Genomic DNA, 23682 nt, shown 5'->3' on the forward strand with positions numbered 1-23682 from the left:
AACCTTGCGTTTTTTAAAAAACAAAGTTGAACTGTTAAAACGTATTCGGAAAGAAGTACTTTAAAACGAACTCAAACCCACTTTCGCTCCGACAAAACTATTTTAACTACAACACACTTTCCGGCGTGCTCCTGCTCTCCCCCTTTCTGTCAAAGGCTGTTGGTTTTTCCCAGCTCAGCTGGAACAGTAAGAATAGTTCCCCTGGAAACCAACTTCTTACAATTCAGTTCACTTTACTCTTAACCCTTAACGGAAGGGGGAAGATTTTATTGCCTGTGTTGTTAAGCTTTTTATTTAATATAATATCTTACAGCAAATTGCTAACTGTCTCGATCTAACCCTCCCTCTAAACAGCATCCTATTTTCCATTGTCATTTCTGTTGTTCAGTGGTCGATTTCCGTTCATAGTGACACTTTTTAAAATGCAAAGTTAAACCGTGACTACAAAATAAGAAAACAAAGTATACTAGATATTGTATAATAACATCTAAAATCTCCGTAATGCCAATGACAAGAGTGTTGTCATATACATTACAGAGCTTTTAGATGTTAGTAAGACGAAAGAGTAATGTACAAATGTGATTATTTCGACGTTGTCTTTATCTAAATATTCATTGACATTATTTCAAAAATATTTAGATTCATTTGATTTGGAAGTAAAAAATACGTTCTAAATGAGTCAAGTAATGCTAAGGTGCTTTAAATTAAAATGAAAAATTAGACCTTTTCTCCTAAATAATTTATGAAAAATTGTTTATGAAAATGTTTAATATGAAGGGACTCAAGTTAGAAGGGTAACACTTGAGAATTTTATGATTTGTTCAGCAGTGAACAAATTTTCACTGTTTTGATCTTAAAAGTTGTGTGTTATTCTGTTTGGTATGCATAACAAAAATGAAAAAAAAAGAACTTTGTAAAGTGCAGAATTACATTTAACGTTTTTAATAACATTGAATAACCTAGCCATTGTTATAGATCAACACTATTCAGACATTTCTATTTGTCCTCACAAAAACACTCAACTTTTACGCTTTTCAGTCATACTAGCCCAAGGCCCATATCCTATTCCATTAACAACGTTTTAAAAAATACAACAAAACTTTATTACTTAAAAATGCAAATACTTATATATCGTATTGTATGCTTTGTTGGCCTAGTAAACATTGATGGTACTAATTTCCAGTCTTGATGTTTGTTTTGAGCTTGAGAGAAGACTGAATGTAACTTCAGTCATTCCTTCCACTACTTGGCATCTGTAACCATGTTTTGCAAATGAAAAATAAAATGCTTAAAGCAATCAAGGAAGACGTGGGAAAGGAATGGGGAAGTCTAAGTCTCAAGACCAGATAAATGAAAAGCAGTATGTGTATCTCACAGATTTTTACACTATATTACCCTCCTCCAAAGCCGTGTCTACCTTCCTTATTAATTGTTTTGTGTTGTTAGTGGCTTGAATGTTTTCATGTCCGTATTTGATTAAAAAGAAACATCCAATGTACAAAATGAATAAACCGATCTACATAATGTTTATGTTAGACATGTTTTGCTTCTCCCCAAAACTTTGTGTGCTCTTGGTCAAAGACCTTGTTGCATCTTCCCTGTTGTTTGGAACAATTTTCCAGATATTTTAAGAACTGCAGTTATATTATTAAGACTTGGGCAGTGTTTAAGCCCTCCCTTGTTTTTGTTGGCCAGTACATCTGTTTGGCTGTTATGATAATATTTCCCCTTGCTGGACCTGAACTATTGTGGTGAATATTAGCTTTTATTGAAAAAAGCTCATGATTCTGAAATGTACTGCCTTATATTGTATAATCTTCAGGGATGTCTGAACCATTTCAATAAATATTTTCTTTGACATATGGAACATTTAGGTATTGCACTCGCTGTCATAAAACTGCGAGCCTTTGTGAGGTTGACTCTTTTAATTAATACTGCACCCCAAAAAAATATAACATTAAATAGAAAGTTATTGTTCAGTTTTACCTGTCAAATAAGCCCCTGATCAAGCTATTACCACTGTTTCAATGCTGTTTTGTCTGCAAATTCTGTGTATTTACATTTGTAAGTTAGGACGATGGGAAACTGTTCGCAGAAACAGCTCGAGTGTAGCAAAACAGAAGAAGAAGAGAGAAGGGAAGCTATACAAACACATTCACGCTTGCAGAGGAACAAGCAATGCAGCAGAACTGACAGCAGGAATCTTTTTTTTTCCTTTTGAATATTAACATGCGGGTCTTTTGGAAGCTAATTCTTAATTGTCTTTTCTTTAATGTTCAGGTTGGGACACTTGCAAAGCCTTTGATTTAAGAAAGCAGAGGAATGTCAGTACCTTCAACACCTTTGCACACAACACTTGCAGAAATTCAAGGCTGTCTATCATATGCGAAAGAGCCCAGCTCTCTGACATTCAGCTCTGACAGTGTGCGGAAGACTGTGTGTTTCTTGACAGCTCCGCATGTTAAAAGTGTTCTTCTCTCTGACCTGGCAAAGGCAAATCCGCAGTAACGCTCTGGAGTTGGGTGTCTGTGGTTTTTTCCACCTGAGGCGGTTTTAGATTTTTGTCTTCTGCTCAGATGTATCAGGCTGTAAAAAAAAAAATCCCAGGTAGACAAGTGCTACATGCAAATTGGAGGTGTATCAAACAAACTCCAGCTTGTTTCCAATGCAAGGGAGGAAGATGATTGATTGTCTGCCATGCAGTGGATGTTTAAAGGATTGTTGTGTTTCCTTGCAAATGTTTGCTGGGGTTCTTGTCAGTTTAAAGTAGACCCACTGTTGAAACATTGCTAGTTTTTATGTCACGTCTATATTTTAAGTCTTCAATGCATAACTAGGGTTCCTAAGTCTTCTTATCTTTCCATTTACAGACAAGGACATGAATATGGATTGAGCAATGAACAGACAAAAGTTGAAAATGTGAAGCAACCAAAAGTAATGTGAAAAGACAACCTTCTGAGTAGTTTGTGCTACGTGTGACATGTGATATTCCCCACCCAGAAAAGTCAGATGTATTTTATGATGCTTAATCCTTTGCCCCTACTGCTTGAAGAGAAGTATTGACAATGTGTCTTACACCCACCATTTATGACTTTCAACTTTTGATTATATAGTATTTAACCCTGGTCACCATGGGACTACACTTTCTGACAGGTCTTTCTGACATAACAGCAAAGTGTCTTTCATCAGAGGTGGTGTGCACTCTTTAACTATTTACACTCTTCTTCTTGCTGTTCTAAGTCTCTTGCACTGTTGCCTCTGTATTTACATCTGTCTGTAATGTCTGATCCTCAGTATTTACCCCACAGAGTGTGTCTTTTTCCTTTAGATAGCTCACCCACAACTGAGCTACAGAATGGTAAAACTCAAGTAAACATATGTATTTAGCCCTCAAATTTAACGACTCCAGAAGTGAACTGTCTTAGTCCAAAGAAAATAACTTCAGTATGTAACTTCAGTAGGGTCTTCAAGGGAATTTCTTGGAATTAGGTCACACATTGTGAGATGAGACTGCTTTACTTAGTAAAGGAGATAAGATATCCATTCTGTATGTATACCTCCTGACTTCAATTTCAGTTAACACTTGATTTTTGTTCTTTTCAACAAAATAGATCAGACCCTCCTAATTGATTGTGCACAATGAACAAGAGAGTTTTGCTGTGCATAGCTTCATGGGGCTGATGTCTATTAAGAATACGTTGGATGCTGTCATGCATCTGAGTTGAATGTGCCCTCAACAGGGTCTGGTGGCTACTTTAAAATTTCCCATTCATTAAAAATCGCCCTTCAGACCTCCAAAATGTGTAGTCATGATAAGGACATGAAGAGTGTAGGCGATATGATTTCAGGCTGAATGATGAAAGCAGCTCTGTGCTTTGAATCTTGCGGTTCTTATCAAGTCCTTTAACACTTGAGACTTATTTTTTTGTGTCTGTGCTTATAAATAAAAGAAATGTCATCATCAATCATTTACCGATTCTGTAGTCTCAAATAAAAAAGGTTTTGTGTGCAAGAGTACTTAAAGCACTGTAATTTCCTCAGACCTGTAGGCATTTTTGCCTCTTGCTTTGTTGTTGGTGGCATTGTCAAGCCACTACATTCGTGAAATGAGAAAACAGATCGGTTACTATGAGAGAAATGTAAGAGATGAACTTATGCACGGAACAGACCTCCGTGCCATCCAATCACTTCTGGGATACAAACAAAGGGGGTTACAGGACTAACTGTGTTTATTTCCTAAGCAATGATGGGCAGAAGACCTTGTTAATGTATTGGAAAGAAGGCCATAATTATGCTGATCACCTTCAGAAATGCAGTCAAAGATTCACTGAGGACATATGGGAGCAGAAAAAGAAGAGCTGACCACCAAGCCTGTCTTGCTTGTTTGGTCACTAGTAGTTCAATGCTCCAAGGAATATCATATAGCTCCTTAGAGGATTTCACAGAGTGAGCTTTAACAGTTGGATTGAGAGAAGTGGAGTGCCGGCTATAAACTTACTCTGTGAGAAACTGCTTCCTGGGTTCCTAAGTTTAGATTTAATTTACAGTTGTGTCCCCAGGTCCTTGACTTTTTGCTGATCTTGGAGAGGGGGAAAAAAAAACACTTCCTGACTGGACTTGGTCAATGCCCTGCAGGATTTTGAAATATCTGGATCATGTCCCAGTGTAATTTCTAGGCTAAAACGTGTTACATTCCTCTCCCACCAGGGTTTTTTGTTTTTCTGGCTGCTACCCTTTGTTACTGCCTCCGGAGCAGCTTACAGGGGAATTAAGAAAAACAAAAATGGTGGCAATGTTTCGACTGAGGTCTAGCCAATTCCTTTTATCATTTTAACATGACTTCCTTTAATTTGGGTTTTACACTCTCAGTTAACCAAGCATTTTGTTAGCCTTTTTTTTTTTAAACGTCATCGCCGCCACACCTTTTAGACCAAGAACGTGATGAGTCAGTATGATGGGTTTAGCCACACCTCCTTCAGGATGTGATTTCAGCCACTCAGTGGGCAACTCTGGCTTTCGAGCCACACAGTAGCACTCTCACTATGCCAAAAGACCAGGCCTCCTGCAACAGGAGAGCTCCTTGCTGTCCAGGTTCCAAGTGAGTGATGTCACCTTTTCTTACAGCCCTGCTACAACTATGTCTATGCATAGATCTCCCTATCTAAAAATCCCTTCTTTACAGAGGAAGTCTAACTTGTTGGAAGGTTCTAGAAACTTCCTCTTCTGTTCTAGGTTTTCCTTCTTTCTGCTCTCCTTCTTGGGTAGTTTGGTTTAACATTACTTGCTGGGGTCCTTTGGGACAGTGGCCCTGGGGGTCATGAGAGGTACCCTGAAACACCTTTGACCCCCTGTTTAGGTCCAATCAACACTCTTATTTGGTCTTACCCAGTGGACCTGCTCTGACAAGACTTCATTAGTGCGGGTCTGTTGTCCTGCGGTTATGTATTTAATTCTGTTTGTGATTAGACGTAGCCTTGTTTATCGTACATCCCAGTTCTGTTTTGTGTCCAAATCATAAGAATGGAAACAAACAAGAGGAGGTCATTCAGTCCATCTGGCTTGTTTGGTGTTACGTAGCAGCTAATTGACACAAGGATCTCATCCAGCCGTTTCTTGAGATAAACCAGGGTGCCGGCTTCCCCAGGGAGGCTTTTTAGCTTGTGCCCTACTCCCGCAATATTGTGGGAAAAGAAGTGCCTGCTGCTCTCATTTTCAAATGCACGTCCGTGTAATTGTGTCCTCTGGTTTGGATTTCAATGTTTATTCTGAAGAAGCCCACTGGAGTGACTTCGTCAGTGCCCTTGAGGTCAGTTAAAGGATTTCCCAGACTTATTTAGACTTAGTAAGCCTAGTAAACAACTTGGCGCATTTTTGTCACACTTCTTACAGATGGCCCCTGCATCAGATTTTCTCCAGCCCATGAGTACTGCCACTGTCTTGAGCGAACATTGGCAGTCGCTTGGCTTCTGACTATCATTTCTGATTTTTAGCTTAGAAACGCAACTTTCTTTTTTTCAGTCTTGCCAAACTTGAATTCACTTTGAGGTCTTAATCAGCTCAGCTCGCTGTAGCAAACCTCATACTGTCAAAGCACAGATGAAGATTATCCAGTACAGGCAAGTTTCAGGACACCTGCCTCACATCCGCAGGGCCAAGGAGAGAACTAGAGAATCAGCAGGAGGACAGCTCCTGCTCTCACCCTTTACACTTAAAGCCTGTAGATGTCTGGGAATCTAAAGGGGCTGACATTGAGGGCCTGTGCATTAGGGTGATACACAGCAGCCACTGTGTGTCAGAAGCCCTGCCACTTAGCATATCAGAGCGACGAGTGAGAAATCATCTTACTGGTTGAACTGGGGGCCGGGGGGCTTTAGGATGGCCAGATTGCGCAATCCCAGAGTGCAATTTAGTCAGAACACCAGCCTTAATACCTCTACTCTTACAAACAGTGCTGTGAGAAAAACAAATGGATAAATGACATTTAATCAGGGTACCCTTGAGATGCTTAGCCAGAAAAGGGGCTTGCTGGAAGCACAAATATAGTGCTCGATACTGCTAGTTTGAGCTGTGCCATTTTGTCCTCAAGTAGTTGCACACAATTGGTCATGCTTCCTTGGAATTGATGTACCTGTAGTTTTGCCTTTAAACTTGCAGTGCTGTCAGTGAGACTCAGTGAGACTGAAGGTAACTTTCCTACAGGCTCTGTAGAAGTCACAGTTTGTTGAATGTTGAGCAGTTTGACAGTAGAGGAACAGATCTTTCACAATCTTCACTCCTCTCGTGCTAGCAGGGGGTACACAGAGGTAAGCTGGGTTGATCAACAATTCAGCGTTTCTGAGAGGTTATAAAAAGATTGTTTTTAAAAATCAAAGCCCTGAAATGGTTTCAGCTCCCTTGCAAACGACAGATTCAATATTTCCTTGAGTCTAACGAAGAGAACAGTTTGGAACGTACATACTAGAGGTCTGACAAAAAGCAGACTTCTAACCAAAAAACAAGCTGGCAATAAGCTAAAAGTGGCGAGTGCTAGACGAGACCCCACCCAGTGCAAATAAAGCATAAAACTGTCTGGATTGTTTAGTCACCAAAATGGAGGAGAAAATGTCCTGAGCATGGAAATCAAAAATGATTTTGTTCAAAACGATACCTGGTGGTTTTTCAATAGCTTTTTTTTTTGTTTGTTTTTCATTGCTTGTGTTTCTGCCATTTGCTCCTTAAAAAGAAATGGAAATAAACATGCGCAGTGGTCAACTGTTGTACAGCAGGAAGGCATTTTGGAACCACTTTTTTTTTCCCGCATGCAGGCATAAAGATATTGAAACAGCATGCCTGAACCGGAGGAGACAAGTACGAAAAAAATTTACTTGGCAAATCTATAAGAGAGTCAAGGTAAAGTCAGCTGTAAAATCAACACCACACCCTGCTCTTGCTCAGTGTCAGTTACACCCTAGACGAGATCAAGACAGAAACACAGAACCCCAGGGCATTCAGTACCTCAGCTTGTTTCACGGATATTCCATAATTGTTATTTCGTACTTTGCAAAGTCACTGTGCTTTTTGCGCCTCTGCAAAGCATGTCCTGCTACTCCTGAGTGAAGGCCAGGCTAAAGAGGCCTTTGTCCCAGTGTGTGGACCTTTGTACTGCTTCTTTTTGATTATGAAAAAATGTCTGTCGGTGTTTTGTTTTCTAAGAAGCTATAAAATACGTGGAGGCTAAGTAAGATATGCTAACATAAAGCTTTTGCACGGTAGTCCCAGAATGTATAAGGGCTTTTTCTTCTTTATTTCAACTACAAAGTAGCAGTGAGTATGATTTTTTTTTCACATTCCTTCAACAGGTCCAAACGGGGAATCGATGAGGGTTCTTAAAATCAAAAGCAAGGCCCAATATTTCTCACTTCCTGCCATCTTGAATGATTGCTGAACGCGTATTCTCTGGGGCTTAGGCCTCCATGATGGGTTCCTGTACCTTTCTCAACATCTTTTCTTGATTCCTAAACAGAATACTCTAGAGGGTGGAAGCTGTATGTACTTTCCAGTTTGAGCTGTCTCTCTCAGCTCTTTTCCTGGCAACATTGTATCCATTTGTGAAGAGTTAACAGTCAGGGTGTGTTACAGGTTGCTAAAAATTAACTGTCACCACTGTGTCTGTGTGTGTGCCAGTTTATTTTTGGGAAACTGTAGCTCTGTAGCTGTCAAGAAACATCTTCTTTAAAATGTCTTCAGAAGGAAAGAAACAAGAAGAAGCACATCACGCTGTTTGTGAGAGTCATTCTTGCTGGTGGAGTGAGAATCAGTATAATAGTGCTAATTAAGAGAAGAATGGCAAGAATAATCTTTTTTTTTTCTGGAAAACACTGCATGGAAATTGATCATTTGGAAAAGATACAATTACAGCAACATACAAGTAAAACTAGATAGAAAGCAGTAAAAGAATGAAACAGAAGGAATATCCGTGATCGTATAGTTTCCTTTTTTGTCATTCACATGTCTGCTGTATCCATTTTCTTTTGTTCTTCCAGGCTGCTCAACAGGAATCTTTCCGAAAGTTTGACGTATATTCTGCCCCTGCAGGATTCGATGAGCAGGTCAAGCTAATCAATCGAAACGGAACTGTGAGATATCTGTGCGAATTTTAATCAGGGCGCATCCGTAGAGATGCAGCGCTACATTTCCAGGATCACCCTAATCCCCCAGCTCCACCCACCCCCTCCCGGAGAGCACAAGTGACAGTACTGACGTGATGTTTGCCTGGGGATTCAGCAGGAGGGTGGAGGTTGAGTCAGAGCTCAGTTTAGCGCGAGGCTGGAACTTGGCCAGTTTGTCAAAGCTGCATCTGCTGCTATTCACAGAAATGTCTGGAATGGGGTGATTTGCCCTAGATGGTTAAATACTGGCCTTTTATGTTTCTGTACTTCTGGGAGGTCATGGATTCCTTTTGAAGTTTTCCCTGTGGGCCGACGTCCCACTCTTCTGCAAATGAATGAGATGAGCTGTATGCCCACAGGGAAGAAAAGTGGTCCGGTGGTCTGTTGTGAACCGAGCATAGCTGGCCTGTTTAAATCCTCAGAGGAGAGGAAACAGATCTGTGGCCAAAGCTGGCGTGTCCCAGGCAAAGCAAGCGTCCAGTGACAGGGAAATATGCAGGTCAGAATTGAGGTTTCCGGACAACAGAGGTGCTGCCCCTTACCTTGTCCAATTGCAGGCAGCCTGTCCCTCACTGCCCGTGTCCCCTCATGGTAGCTGCTAGCAGAAATGCTGCCAATGAAAGACAGCTGGAGACCAAGAGAGGCCATTCAGCTCCACTCACACACCTTGGCTGCATGTAATGCAGACAATATCAGTATATTTGAAGCTCTCAAGGTTGGCTTTAGAGGCTACCCAGTAATTACCAGAAGAATTGTAATATGAATAAATGAAACATGTTGCAGTTTTGGAATAAATATGCAAGTTGTAAGCATGAAGGGTGGCAAGAGGGCACAGTGCTTATCGTTGCTGCCTCATAGCACTGAGGCCCTGGGTTCGATTCCTATCTGTGTGGAGCTTGCATGTTCTCCCTGTGTTTGCATGGACTTTCCTCCCACACTCCAAAGACGCGTTGTTAGGTTAATTGGCATCCGGGGAAATTTGCTGGGTGTGAGTGTGTGCATTTGTGTCTGTGTGATTGCCCTGCGCCGGACTACTATCCAGGCCAGGGTGTGATTTGCCTTGCATCTGTTGCTTGCTGGGATAGGCCCCAGCTCTACTGCGACCCTGAACTGGATAAAGTGGTAAAAAATGGATGCATGAGCTATATGGAATGCGATGGGGTCTTCCTTGTAGGAAGACAATTGAAATGTTGGCTGTCATTATCCGGACATGTTAGAGAAACAGTTAACAAAACAATGTTAATGTTTGAATGGGGAATGTATGTGTTTCTGTTGTGCAAAAAATACTGTGAAACAGTACAACATGCAGAGTATCAACAATTCTAGGCTTCTCAGTATCAAAATGGTTGCTGGTGTCTTGGCAGTCTGAAGGAAGTCTATGATTGTTCCTTGATTGAAGGGAGTGGTTATAAAGAGAGCAAAAAAGCTTTATCCTTAAAAATTAACAGCAAAAGAGTGGTGCAAGGGATGTTTTGAAATGTACACAAGTCCAAAATCTTTCTTACTAAAATGAAAATACTGGATTTTTCAAGAACCAGTTAGACCAGGGGGTCTCACACCCAGTCCCGGAGGGCTGTAGTTCTACAGGTTTTCAGGCCAGGACAATTCTTTACGATCTAACTGAAGTAATTATTGGCTTAATTGGAACAGCTTAACACATTTTTCCAGCTCTCCAGGTGCCACTGCTTTGAAAAGACCTGTAAAGCCTCTAGGAAAGCATCTCTCCAGTACAAAATGATTACGTGCATAAGCTTTTACTCTTAAATTGTAAAGCTGACTGAATAGTCTCACTTGTTAACAAATATGTGTCTACCCTCTTGTTATGGCTCTTTCATGGAAATTGGAAGTTAGCTTTCAGGCAACGTTGCAGCTGAACGATTATTTGTACACATACCATGCAACAGCCCCCTTCCCCCATTAATTATTGACGGAAAAAAATAAATATCAAAGAGACTCCAGCTGCTGGAGGAAAGTAGGCAGCTCAGTTTAATGCAACATAAAAAAGTTTTAACCTCCACAGGAATGAGAGAGACAGGGGATCCCACAGTAACTCTGGAAGTATGTCACGCTCAGAACTGGCAATTTGTAGGTCCTACTTACATTTCAGTGCAATCAGACAGGTTTTGTGGAATGTAAGCTTGCAGTTTTTTTTTTATCTCCTGATATGAACTCATGAAAAGCACAGCACTGTTAATGTCCTCACTGTCCGCGTGTACGCCCACAATCTTTGACATTGGTAGTCCAAATACCACATCGTTCAATCCCTTCCAGTTCAAGTCTTTAATACAACTGGTTAGGAAATACAAGTGGTTAGAAAATGGATGACTCTGAATTTGTATAAATTAGATACTTAGTCCATCCCAAATCCAATGTTAGAAAGTCACTTCTTCCCAGTAACAGTTGCAGTAATCCACATAACTTGGTGGGCCTGCGCTCTGGATGGGACACCTGAATTATTTAATATATTCCACAAACAATATTAGAATAGGATATATACAAAGCCAGTATTGGAATGGATTTGGAGATCTATAGTAAAGAATGTGCTGTGCTTATATAGTTGGTCTTGTGATTGATTATTGTGCTTAAGTCTTCAATATTACTGACAAGTTAGTAATTTGTGGGAATCAGTTTAATTCTTTTGGATGAAGACACTTTTCACAACCAAGAACTGTGTTTCTGGTAGGTCATGAGCTGAATTTGTTTTTACATTGTCATGCCACATAAACATTACATAAGCGCCAAAAATGTGATTGTATTTTTGTAAATATTTTTATAGATGTATTCTTTTATACTACTATTTAATGTTTGCTTTAAATTCCAGTGTTCAATGTTAGCTTTACTTGTAGGACACTATTTTCACCTTATTCTGCTTCTACCTTTTAGTTGTGGATTTTAACATAGAAATAGGCCACAGATTTTGGAGGAATATGTTATACTTTATAGGTTATTAGAAAAAAACACATTACATATAAAATGTGGGTTTGGTGACAGGCATGTTATTGCCTTTTGATGTTCTGGATTCTGAATTTTTATTAGTTTTTTTTTTTAACAAGCCCTGCAATTGTCATCTTTGTCGAAGGAGCTCAGAAGTACTCATTCACTCCAAAATGATTGAAGAAGAAATTAGAATGGAAAAGCAGAAGGGGAGTTTGGGAAGAAAGCAGGAAGAGAAGAAGGAAAGAAAAAAAAGATATACTGTACAATCCAGTTGTTGGGGTTTTGCCTTTTGGCAGTTTCCTCCTCGGTCTCTGAAAAGCACATGAGGTTCTGCACTGTGAAAGAACTAGTGGGGATGTCTGCTACTAGTTCGCTACTTCACAGCTAGTTTTTGCAGATCTGTGTGCTGCAGCCCACATGGGTCTGATTGAGAGTCTGGCTGCTATTTAGGTTAGTCACAGGCAGCAGCCGGCTCAGACATAAGACTAATGATATACAGCAGGCAGCTCCCTCAGACATCATACCACAGAGATCTGTCAGAGCTTGATTCCCATTGATCTCGGGGTGCTGGCGCACGGAACCCTGGGATACAGCTGGACCTTTTCTCTTAACCGCTGTGTGGGGAGAGCGTTCTCTGACTACTGTGCATGTGAAGGCACTTTGGCCCGACCGTCTGACAAGGAGAATACTAATTTTAAAGCAACTGGGGACGCGCGCCGTCTGTTACATTTGTCTGAACTGTTAGGCTTTTTTTTTTTCGCTCATGGTGTTTGTAGAATTCTTTTTTTTCTGGGCCTCAGCGAACTCTGCGCTGTCGGAAGAAAGCTGAGAACGATGCGGGTATCCAGCAATCTGTACCAGCACACCTCCTCCCTCGACTCAAACACCATCCCCCATCCTCCTCACCCCCTGCATTTGGCTGTGTCAGTCTTTTTGGGTGACAAAGCTGAGACTGTCAGCGAGCCAGCCATGCCACTAAAGATATTAAAGAGAAGGGGAATATATATATATACAGGTAGATGGGGCCTCAGTTCTTATTGGGCCCATTCCTTACAAAGCATGAAATACTCTGGCGTGTCCTTTTGACATATATCAGCTCATCTTAAAGGGCGGCATCGATCTCAGCAGCTAGTTAGACAATTTCTGTCTGGAACAACACATCCCATGTTTTGTTTTTTTAATGCCAAAATTGATTTAATCTATCTATATCAGATAGATGGAAGGATTTGTCATTATGGAACATCTCAGATAAATTTCAACAATTAGGACAAAGGGAATCGGATTGAGCTCTTCAGAGCAGTGCAGGGAAATGGAGTGAAGCAGAGAGTATTGAGTAGAGAACTGGGGACACAATTACAATAGCCGATCCTCATCCAGAATAGTACAGCGCCCTCCCATGATTTCAGTTGAGCATAAGTGTTGGGACACATTTTTGTTTTAAGTACATTTCAGTGGGGAGTGTAGAAGTCAGTTTTTGGTTGCATATTCCCTTTGAATTAATCAGACTGAAAGCAGATCAGGTTTTGTTCTAGTTTGTTCAAATGTGAAATTACCCAAAAGTACAACACGGATCGTATTGTAATTGTCATTCATAGTACTCTCATTACCACCAGGACATATTGCTTGATTGTGATGGAGAAATAACAGTTTTAAGTCTGTCCTCCAAGGAACTTTTGGAGGACGTGCGTATTTCTCTTTCTCACTGTGAGGGCTTTCATCCTGTGTATCATCTACAGAATTATCATACATGTCATCTCTCTCTTCTTATTGAGAGCCTCTGCATGCACGCACGCTTCTGAGACACAGGTCCCTTTTCACAGATCCTAAAATTAGATTTTTGCAAAAGCAGCTCCATAAGGTCGATGTTGACAGGTGTGGTTCTAGCACGTGAGAACCAAACGAATTTTTGAGCAAATGAGTAATCAACATTTGTATTAAACAAATTAAGATTCATTTAATTTCTCGTCTAATGAATCTCCCAAGAGGTTCAGCATAAGAACCCCCAGGCATTCACCCTATATTCCCCTGAATTTAAAAGCTTATTGGGCCAGGTATAACATTGGACATCTGCTAAAGAAGGATGTTTTTGGTACTGTGCAAAACTGCTTGCTGTGTATGCCAATCATCTTCCTGTGGTACCCAGTGTAGGTGTGAAACTAGCTGCTTGCTTCTTCAGAGGGTTATTACAAGAGAATACATTTACTTCTTTGTTATTCATGCATTTAACTAGAGCCAACAGCTACACAACAAAAGCAAAGCTGATTCCTGACAGAATCCGGACAGGAGGCATCTAACTAGAAGATTCTGCCGGACGTTATGTGAGTGAACCAGTAGGTGGTGCTCTTGCCTCTTCGTCAAGACTGTCGGTGTTTCAGGATGCAAACGAGACCCTGTGCTGTGAAATGTTAATTATTTTTCACCCCCATTCTTTTTATTCATTAAAAACCAAACAGTATAGCTTGAAACTGGGGTTCTAACTTAAGTTAGGCATTTTCTGTGCCCAAATTCCAATATAGATTTTCTCAGTCTGGACGACACAAATTCCCTTTATTTTCGTATACTTGAAAATGAAAATCACTATAGAAATGTAATGCTGCTGCTGATGATTATTGCTATTAAAAGAAACGTAGGGGAGGTAAGTATTAATAAAGAAATAAATTGTGATGCATCACTTAAGAAATACTTTAGGAGAACATTCAGCTTCCTCTAAATTCTAAGGGTGCCGAGCCTACCCCTGCCAAGGTTTCGGCGGGAAGAAGCTTTTCAGTATTTCCCCAACAAGCCGACGCCTGTGAAGATATTACCGGAAGATGCTAACCGTCTTAGTTAGATCCTAGCTGTCTGCAACGTAATAAGGAGTTCAAGTGAGCCCCCTTGTGGGAAGCATGAGAAATGCGTGTGTTCCTAGGAAGCTCATTGTAATGCAGGGACTGGAATGCGGGACATTTTTACCTATCGTTCCGGGTTCTGAATCACTGGCAAAAAAAAGTCTGGATGGGCATTTCTGTATCAACATTTTTTTTAAGTTTAGGAATGTCAATGATTCCCAATTGACGTGAAAGTAGGAGTTGTGTATTGTCAAAGTAAGGGCAATATATGTACACTATTTGTGGGACTTTCGTGAGCGTAATGTTTTTTTTTCTTGTAAATACTTACACGTACCTTATTTCTAGAGTATAATAAGGTATTCATTCAACCACTTTACAAAAAGGCATGCGTATGCATAACATTTGAAAAAATCACATTCATCATAATTCCTTACAGTTACTCGTGAGTGATCAGCATGGCGCCTACTGTGAACGTATCAGCTAATAGCAAGTGAGGTTACTGCTAAAAGTGATACAAGCTGCACATGTGTGACTCACGCTTTCCACTAGGTAGCAGATGCGGTCCTTTGACATTCTGGCCTTTTCCTCTCATAGAGCCTGAACAGGCAGGTGTCTGGTCACTGGTCTCTGAGCCCTGGATGCCACGCGTCACCCCAGCTCATCCCACAAAGTTTTCCTGGGGTTCATGTTTGGGCAGTAGGTCATCCTAGGCATGAGCCCAGTTCAATACTTTATTGCCATAACAACTAGTTGGATGGAATTAGGACTGGGGAGCTCATACAATTCAAAGACATACAATACAAATAAGCAACATAAAGCCAATAAGAAACAGCACCCACCCAACACATCTTCACATACCATTCTAAACACTAGTGATAAAATAAATAAAAGTGACACATGATAGAATAACAATGAGCCGTGCACAAATTCCGATATTAAAGTGCTGGGTAGGTGCTGTTACAGAACCCAGTAGTCCTTATCCTGATGGATGTAAGCCATTTACCAGAGGGGAAGAAAGTAAATAGACAGTGGGCAGGGACAGCGAAGGTCTGTAGCACCCCATTGTCATCTTGCGTGAAAGCTGGTATTATACGGCACAGCATGAGAATGCGTGTTGTCCTGCTAGAATGTTGTTACGTTTGGATACACCTGCTGAAAGAGCAGCAGGTGAGGTGTCCGGACTTGATCAAGGCAGAACCACGCGGTCAGGTTTCCATCAGTTACTCAAGGACAAGTTCTGTAGTGATCAGATGCTTCTTCCCGGACCGTCACACTTGGACCTCCCCATTAAAAGGTCTGTGGCACACAACAACAGGCATGATGCTCTGAATGTCTGTGTTCCATTCACTGCCGTCCATGAGGAGGGCCTACACAGTACCTTGACTCAGAGGACTGGTAATCCACTTGAGGAGACTTAATCCAGCCCCAGATATACAGTACTGATACATGAGGGCATTGCTCTTTTGTTCCTTTTTGTGTTTTTCTTTCTTGATTTTCACCAGACTTGACATTCAACAGGCGCAGTAACCTCATCACTTGTGCTCAATCGACTCCGATGACTAATGAAGTGATTTAGTGCTTACGTAACTAAACGACCACCAATAAATAAGACGTTATCAATAAAGGACTAGTACAACACTGAAATTGATCATTAAAATGAAACATGTTGAATTGGTCTTTATATTATTAAACACACCCGTCAAAAAAGGATTAATTATTCTCACGTAAAGCTTTAATATCATTAGTATTCAGGGGACCAGCTGTACTAATTTATGAGCCTGTTCTTTTTACTTCACGTCTATGTCACTACGTGCAGGCGCTGTTCAATGCTGAAACAGAGCAGCTGCAATTCTTGATCGGATCAGAGAGCTGCAGTACTTTGCAATCACGAACATTTCTGCAAACTACGCACCACGTCGCACCGAAGGGAGCGTTTGTTTTGTATTTTTTTATTTTTTAAAGTTTTTCTCTCACTTTTCCCCAAATGAAAAAAGCACTGACGTAATCCCAGTATTAAACTAAAAACTCGTATTTTTTACTTGCAAAAATATTTTTGGGCATGTGTCGTATTTCTTTGTACGTGTGCAGTATCCAGTTCTAAGTATTACATTCAGCTAGGGCAAAACGTCTCAGTAAAAGAAACTCGCACTTGTAGTCGGCTTCTCTCACACAGGAGAGAGTAGAAAAGAAACACAACGTTTCGACTATGGAGCCTTCTTCGGGTGTTTTGTCGAAACGCTGCGTTTCCTTCCTTCTCTTTTCAGCATGGAATAAATTATTTGTTCCTATGCAGCCTACGCACCCTGACGCCGCTACCCACTTGAACTACTACGCTCATACTGAGTTGTATTGGAATGGACTGCAAGAGGAGTGCCTCAGATACACCGTGTTCTTTGTTTCTAGCTAATCCAAAGAAAAGCAACTTGTCACCGTGACTACCGTCGTCATTTATTCGAAAATACTAAAATACTACAGCATTTTCCAATGTATTGGTGACTTCTATCGCAAACGGCCATATATATTGCATCCATTAATTTCCTTAATTAACCTCTTTATCCGTACAGGCTCGCGAGGGAAGCTGGCGCCTAACCTGGCATGACAGAATGGGACGGGTACAAAGAAAGAAAATCACGCACACACACCAGCGCCAACTTCACAGAAGCCAATTAACCGACCTAGTCTTTGGACTGTTGAATAAAACCGGAGCAGCCGGAGGAAACCCACAAGAACAGGGGGAAAACATATAAACTCCATGCAGACAGCACTCCAAGAATTGAACACCGGGCCCCGGGACTCATGTTGACGTACACTTAATCTAAAGTCCTGCTCCTTTTTTTCCATTTGGCTTTTGACTTAAATTGTCAAATTAACCCCCACACTTCCGTCAAAAAGATCTTGAAGGTTTCCGTTTTGTAAGGCAACCGCACGGGAGACCGGGAATTTACGTGGACTGGGGGGAAAATACTCTTAATTAGGAATAGTTTTGGTTTCTGTCGTATTTCTGGGCACGGATTGGAGCCAGTGGTACACAGATCGATGCAGACCTAAACCGCGATTAAGTGATAACAGTTCGAAAATAATCCTCATGCGTGTCTGTGAAGTTTATATCAGCCAGATATCAGCAAACATCTGGTTACATGCACACAGCTGGAAACAGAACAGCGTCAACTACTATAGCCTATCCATAGATCTTACTTTATCTCGGGATTTAAATGACAAACTGTGGAAATATATACAGTATATAACAATCTTGTGATGATACTCACTACTTATTTAATTTCCTCTGCATTTATGAACTCAAGGGCTTTGAGAACATTTGAATTAGAGACAATGCCAAAGGGACAGACTGATGTCAACGGTTGTTGTATCTATAATAGAAGACAGCGGCAGCAACACCAATATTGAGTTATGTGGTCTTCTGTGATTAAGATGGTTTATTGTAAGGTCTCCACGCTGTTCCCCGGTTGTCATCAACATGCACTATGTCTGTCGCAGATAATGAAATCATGAATACGATGGCACCCGCTTGGTCGTGGATGTTTTCCTCAAACACAGCCTGCTTAACAAAAAAAAAAACAGACTGGCACCGTGATTATTAAAATGAAGCTCAGCTCTTTCAGGTGAAAACTTTCTTTCTTAAGTTTATCCTCTCGGAATTCCGCAGCAAAGTAAAATACATTGACACTAACCGATGTATACATGTACATGATAATACACATTTCAGTAACATCCGCTGATAAAATAAAACAATAGTTTTAAAAGTAGCCTATAGTAATGAGAGCGTTTTATTTTTTCATTTACAGAAACGAATTGCGACAGCTCAATTTTACCATTGTGGTGCAATATTACGTGGTGAATTATAGCCCTTTCAGCACCAGGTACAATATAGTATTACACCGCGAGAGGGCAGAGTTCGTCTTCTCAAAAGTATGTAGAGTAAAACATTACTTTGTGAACTAAATGCTTTCCTTTTTGTCCGAAATAAACCAAGGTAGAAAACCTTCTCATCACGTAGATTTTGAGACACAGTTAAATAAAAAACGTTGATTTGTAGATGTTTTACGCCAAATGTTTACTTGTAATCATTTTAACAATGAAGTACAAGCGTTCGTGCACTCTTTGTTTTTGGCCCATTTTAAGTGGGTCTTTTCAGTTACACTGGAGCATGGTTATCTTCCTTTACTTCGTTTTATAGAGTTATTTACTCGATGTCATCCTATACACCCTAAAAACACCTTTCCCCCCCTGGTAATGTGTTTTAAACCGAAACATCTGCTGAAAGAAACTGAGAACACAACTGTGTTGCCCCCTAATTGAATACCGGAACATGATGGTTTTCTAACAGCTGTTTCTGAGTGCAACAAAGAAAAAAGAGCTGCTAGGAGGAAAAAAAACCGCGCCGCAAGCACCTTTTCCTACACATTGCAGCGCTCTGTTGTGTTCCAGGTTTGCTTTAAAGAGTATTGGCTCCCTTGCGCTCGACACACGACAATTCAGTGCTTACATTAAATGCAATGAATATTCTTTTTGAAATGTCTTGTTGGTCAGTGACACCTCTTCTCAAGATGCTAAACAACCTGCCCCCCTCTCAGCAAGAGGTGGTCGTTCAGGCAGAGTGCAGTAGTAGAAAGAGATGCCTTGTTTTAAATTTGGGAATTCACATGAGCATCTCGCTCCATAGCAGTTCGGATCCTTAACAGCTAATGATGCGGTGCCTCAGAACTCAATGCACCTGTGCACGTTTGACTTGGACTACCGTGTTTTGTTTTTCACAACCACACATTTATTGTTCTTACAACGAATGTTATTGTTCTGGCTGTTACAGTTTATTATGTATCGTTTTGTAATGTACTGTCTACACGGTGTGGTGTTGTCTGTCGTACTGTGCCGTCTCCCGTACGGTCCGTGTCCTAAGAGATCTGAGGGAATGTGAGTTCCAATGTACAGATGCCAATAAACTCCTCTGCTATTCTCCGTGCCGGTCAGGTCGCTTTCCCTGTATCGACGTGTATTTTGTCCCGATGCGGGGGCCTCCTCCTGTCTCTCGAAGAAATACTGGCTTTTCTGGTCGTTGTCACCCCGGTGTGCCCGTGTCTATGTCCGCCGCGGTGTGGTTCCGCTTCGCGCCCTGTGCATCAGCGGCTTCCTGCTAATGCGTATTTTTAAAATGTGGAGGAACAAGGTAAAAGTTTAGTCCATGCTGAAAGGAGAAGAAAGGAAACGCAACGTTGTGTTTCCCTTCTTCTGTTTTCAGCATGGAATAAACCTTTTAACTTGTTCCTGTGCAGCCTACGCATGCTGACACAACTCCCTATTTGAACTTTGTTTTAAATGTGTACAATGCAGGGGAAAGGATTGTATGATAGACGATGGCAATTCCATTGCAGGGCACACGCACACAGACATTTTCGAGACGCCAGTTTAATCCGGCCGCCTGTATTGAGAAAGGTAGCAGTAAAACCGACGCACAGGGAGAAACCCGAGTGGACGTCAGTAGAACATAGTGCCTCACGTGGTGTCCCAGGCCGGAATCGATACCGGCAGTTTAGCTCTTAACATCTCACCACCTTGTGGCCCCAAATGTACGTGCATGTTTTGCAAAATGTAGGTTGTACACTACATGCATAGTTTGGGGGGGGAAAGGCAAATTCTCTCTCCACTCCTTTCCTAAATTCATTATAGCGGTAGAGTTTAATCCCCCACCTTTAACGTATCACACCTCCAACGTAATCCGTAAATTTTCATAAGTATGCCAACTGCGTCATCCTGTGCGGTTAGGCACTGTTGTTTTTAAAGTACGCTACCATAGAAAACAGTTTAGTTATATGATATCCAAGGGCATAAACTGGAATCCTGGAGCAAAACTGATTCGGTCGAATTTTAAAATGATCATCATCAGCGGTACAATTGGACTTGTTTTCATTCTGTTTCGAGTCCGACTGGCATTGTATTTTATATTGGATTATAGTAACTGCGCAGTCTTGTTTTGCTTTGCTTTCTCATAAAGGCTTCCTTCCAGTGTAGTTTAGCGGTTGTGGCCGAGAGGTTTAATATCAAATAAACACTTGATTCATGTTTTTGTTTACGTTCGGAGCAGGAGCTGGAACAGGGATAGGAACTGGGGATGCTATTTATAACAGCGCGTTCCAACATCTGGTAAGCAGATGAGTTATTTAATGGCAAACCGAAGAGTTACAGAGTGTCGCAATGTAAAGGACTTTTCCAGATTGCTTGTGGCAAATCTACTATTGTACTGATTTTATGGTCTACGCCATCCAGATAGGAAACGTTCGTTAAATCAAATGTGATTATTCGAGGATAAAACCAATTTTTTTAAAAAAACAAGCAAGATAAAAACACAGCGTTTTTTCTTTTGCAAACGCACCCTTGTAAACAAAACTCCAACATAGACTTATTGTTATTTATCTCATTTTTTTAGATTTTAACTCCCCTAGTTTGTATTTAATCACGCTGTGTTATAGTCACCGCATGTATCTATGGCGGGGCAGATGAACTGTACAGTGCGTGCAACATCGCGTGGTCTTAATAGAAAATATTTGATCACAAGTGAATGTTAAATATGAGTGTATTTCCGGAACAAATGGGACAAACAGGATAAACACCAACTCTTGAACATCAGATTAGTCAATAGAACAAGTTAAGATTTTATTTCAAACAACCGCCTGTTTTAAGATGACAACTGGGATACATCTCTGAAAATGACATATAGCAGTATATTTAATATATACGGCGCTTTCGATTTTTGTGGATGCAGCTGTGGAATCCCTCAAATCGTATATCTAAGAAGTTTTTGACTAGAAACAGACTGCACCTCTGTTTCAGTGTCGGTTTGTGGGCAAAATATTACCTGCCCGCGTTTTAAACTGTCCAATGCGAAAGTGCTTTACACATGTAATTAGGATGAGAACTGCGTCGAAACGTCGGTGATCGTGTGAAGGTGATCGGTGCTCCTTTTTTTGTTTTCTGGGGTGTGGATTAGGGAGATCAAAGACCTGGCCCAGCCTGGTACTTTATCATGCAGAGACGTTTCGGAAATCGAATGGCGTCTTTTCCACTCCTCAGTGACTGCCGCGGCCTCTCCGTGGAGCAGTATGAAAAGAATTTTAAAGACGGGAAATAGCTGCCCTACCTGTATGCCTTACGGTGATTGAAGCAATAAAACCAAAGTTTGGCCACGATGGTAAATTTGCCATGGTCCCAACAAAAGCAAATAAAAACGGGACTGTTTTTTAAATCATCGCAGCATATCACGGCGAATTATTTTTACAGGGTAAAAACAGTTGAAAAAATCCGGAAGACTAACACGAATAATGTTGATTTTATATGACAGCAAGATGGCTAGTCAAAAGCTGACGCTAAAGGTAAGATAATGAACTTCCAGACATAGACTACTTAAAATGTTAGTATTTTCACTTAATTTGTGAGTATTTCTAAACTATTTCCGAACTTTGAGTTTGCTGGTTTTAAATGTATACAATATAGCGCTTGTAGTGTTCATGTAGCTGAGATTTTCCCTGGTTTCCTTTTTATCATTTGTACCTTATGCACTTTTAACGTTCGTCTATTGGATATAGAGGTCCTACTGCGCCCAATTTCTGAGAGGGTGTGTGGGTTAATCTCTTTTATTCATTATACAGGTATGCTACATGTGTATTTATCCGAATACATACACCAAAAGCCTGTCTAATTTCCAGATGACTCTAGCCATATTATGATTTTCCTCAACACCACCCTCGTCCCTAGACGATATTGCTCATCGGTGTGGCGTATTGTGGTTTTAAATTTAACTACGATTAAATCTGATTTAGACCATTTTAAAACTAAATTGGATTTACATTTGATCCATGATGTACAGTAATACGCAGAATAATCATTGGCCAGGGAAAAACAGTGGAATATTAACGGTTTTCTTAAACCGCTAAAAGAGGTGCTCTTAATTTTCAGTTTGGGAGTTTAATGGATTAATTATCTTTGCATAAACGTGAAGCGCTGAATGTGCTATCCCTCTAGCCTTACATTTACGAAATCCGGAGGACTGCTTTGGTAACTCATGCGATTCAGGACATCCTGGGTAATTCAAGCAGTTCATAAATCCAAAGAACTTTTACTTCAATCTTCACAAAAAGCACCGAGAAGACAATCTTACGAGGCGAACTCAGCAGCGTGTTTCTGAAGCCGGGGAAATCACGGCCTCTATTTTTCACTCATTTGGTGTGTCATTATTTCTCATAAATTTATACACGTCTGCTTAAGTAGCAAAATGAATGAATACTTTAAATATAGGCCTGTTACGTGGAGCATGGGAGACCTAATTGTCTATTCCATCTTGGAAGTACTGTCTTTGTGACCTCAGTTATACATACATAAACTATCCTATTAATTACACTGTAATGCTTTTTATGTTATTGAGTCAGTCATAGTGGGCCGACTAGATTCCAAGACAAGTTGTAGTAAAATTAACCGTAATCAGGAGTGTCCATTACTGTCAATGAATCTAAGAAACAGGAAAACCTAGCTGACACTAAGACATCTGCGTAAAACGAAAATGCTTTTGCTCGCAGCTCCAACGGGGTTGTAGAACGACAATGCTGGAGTTTGTAATAATCAAGACGGGAAATGTCAAGTATTAGTCGAGCGGCGCAAGCGCTTGACAAGGGCTTTGCAGAAATTGTACGCTGGCTTCAGTTTCAGCCCAGCATTTTACTGTCAGTAGTGCATTGTACAGAATATACGTTTTGAAATATAATATTCATAAAAGAACAAAAATAATAAATTCACTGTGCTGTATGGTGACTTCTCCGTTCTCACCCTTGTTGGACCACGGGAAATAATGTTTGAGGAGCCCACAGTTCTTATCCATTTGGTGTTTTCCTAACGCTGTGGTGGTCCCACAAATAGGGCAGGGAGATGGGACTGGGGTTTTAGCCTCCTTTCCTCATGGCTCATTGTGTCTGCAGGAAAGAGAGAGAGACAAGGGCGGGGCGGGGTGGGGGGCGAAGTGGAGGGAGGGAGGGAGGAGGACAGGGTAGAGTAAGTGGCGAAGTGATCAGATTCACAGATAGGAAGGGCGCCGGTATAGATGGTCGGGAAGCTTGTCCTAATCTGTCACGCTCCTCTCATCATTCCGCTCCCGTCCCATTTCTCCCAGTTCTACGGGTTCAGGAATCCCCCCACCCCCCCGCAGAACCTTGATGTATTTTCTGGTTGACTTGTGCGTGTGAGGGGGTTGCGGTTCTGACCAATCAAGG

The 23682-nt window shown here is 40.9% G+C and overlaps 1 protein-coding gene across 4 annotated transcripts in view; it reads left to right on the forward strand.

Moving 5' to 3' along the window:
• wnt5b (wingless-type MMTV integration site family, member 5b) overlaps positions 1–23682 on the forward strand; it is a 102224-nt gene that overhangs the window by 54898 nt on the left and 23644 nt on the right. Inside the window, exons 1-2 of one of the 4 annotated variants that reach the window (XM_015353036.2) lie at positions 20235–20314; positions 20511–20569. The exons of 2 other annotated variants lie outside the window; for them this stretch is intronic. In XM_015353036.2, the coding sequence (XP_015208522.2) occupies positions 20239–20314; positions 20511–20569 (135 nt within the window). In that variant the 5' untranslated portion in view covers positions 20235–20238. Of the gene's footprint in view, positions 1–20234; positions 20315–20510; positions 20570–20966; positions 21796–23682 lie in introns of those variants that run through there. One more of the 4 variants, XM_015353038.2, reaches the window with a different exon arrangement.

The sequence above is a fragment of the Lepisosteus oculatus genome, chromosome 7 (genome assembly GCF_040954835.1).
Source record: "Lepisosteus oculatus isolate fLepOcu1 chromosome 7, fLepOcu1.hap2, whole genome shotgun sequence".
NCBI classification, from domain to species: domain Eukaryota; kingdom Metazoa; phylum Chordata; class Actinopteri; order Semionotiformes; family Lepisosteidae; genus Lepisosteus; species Lepisosteus oculatus.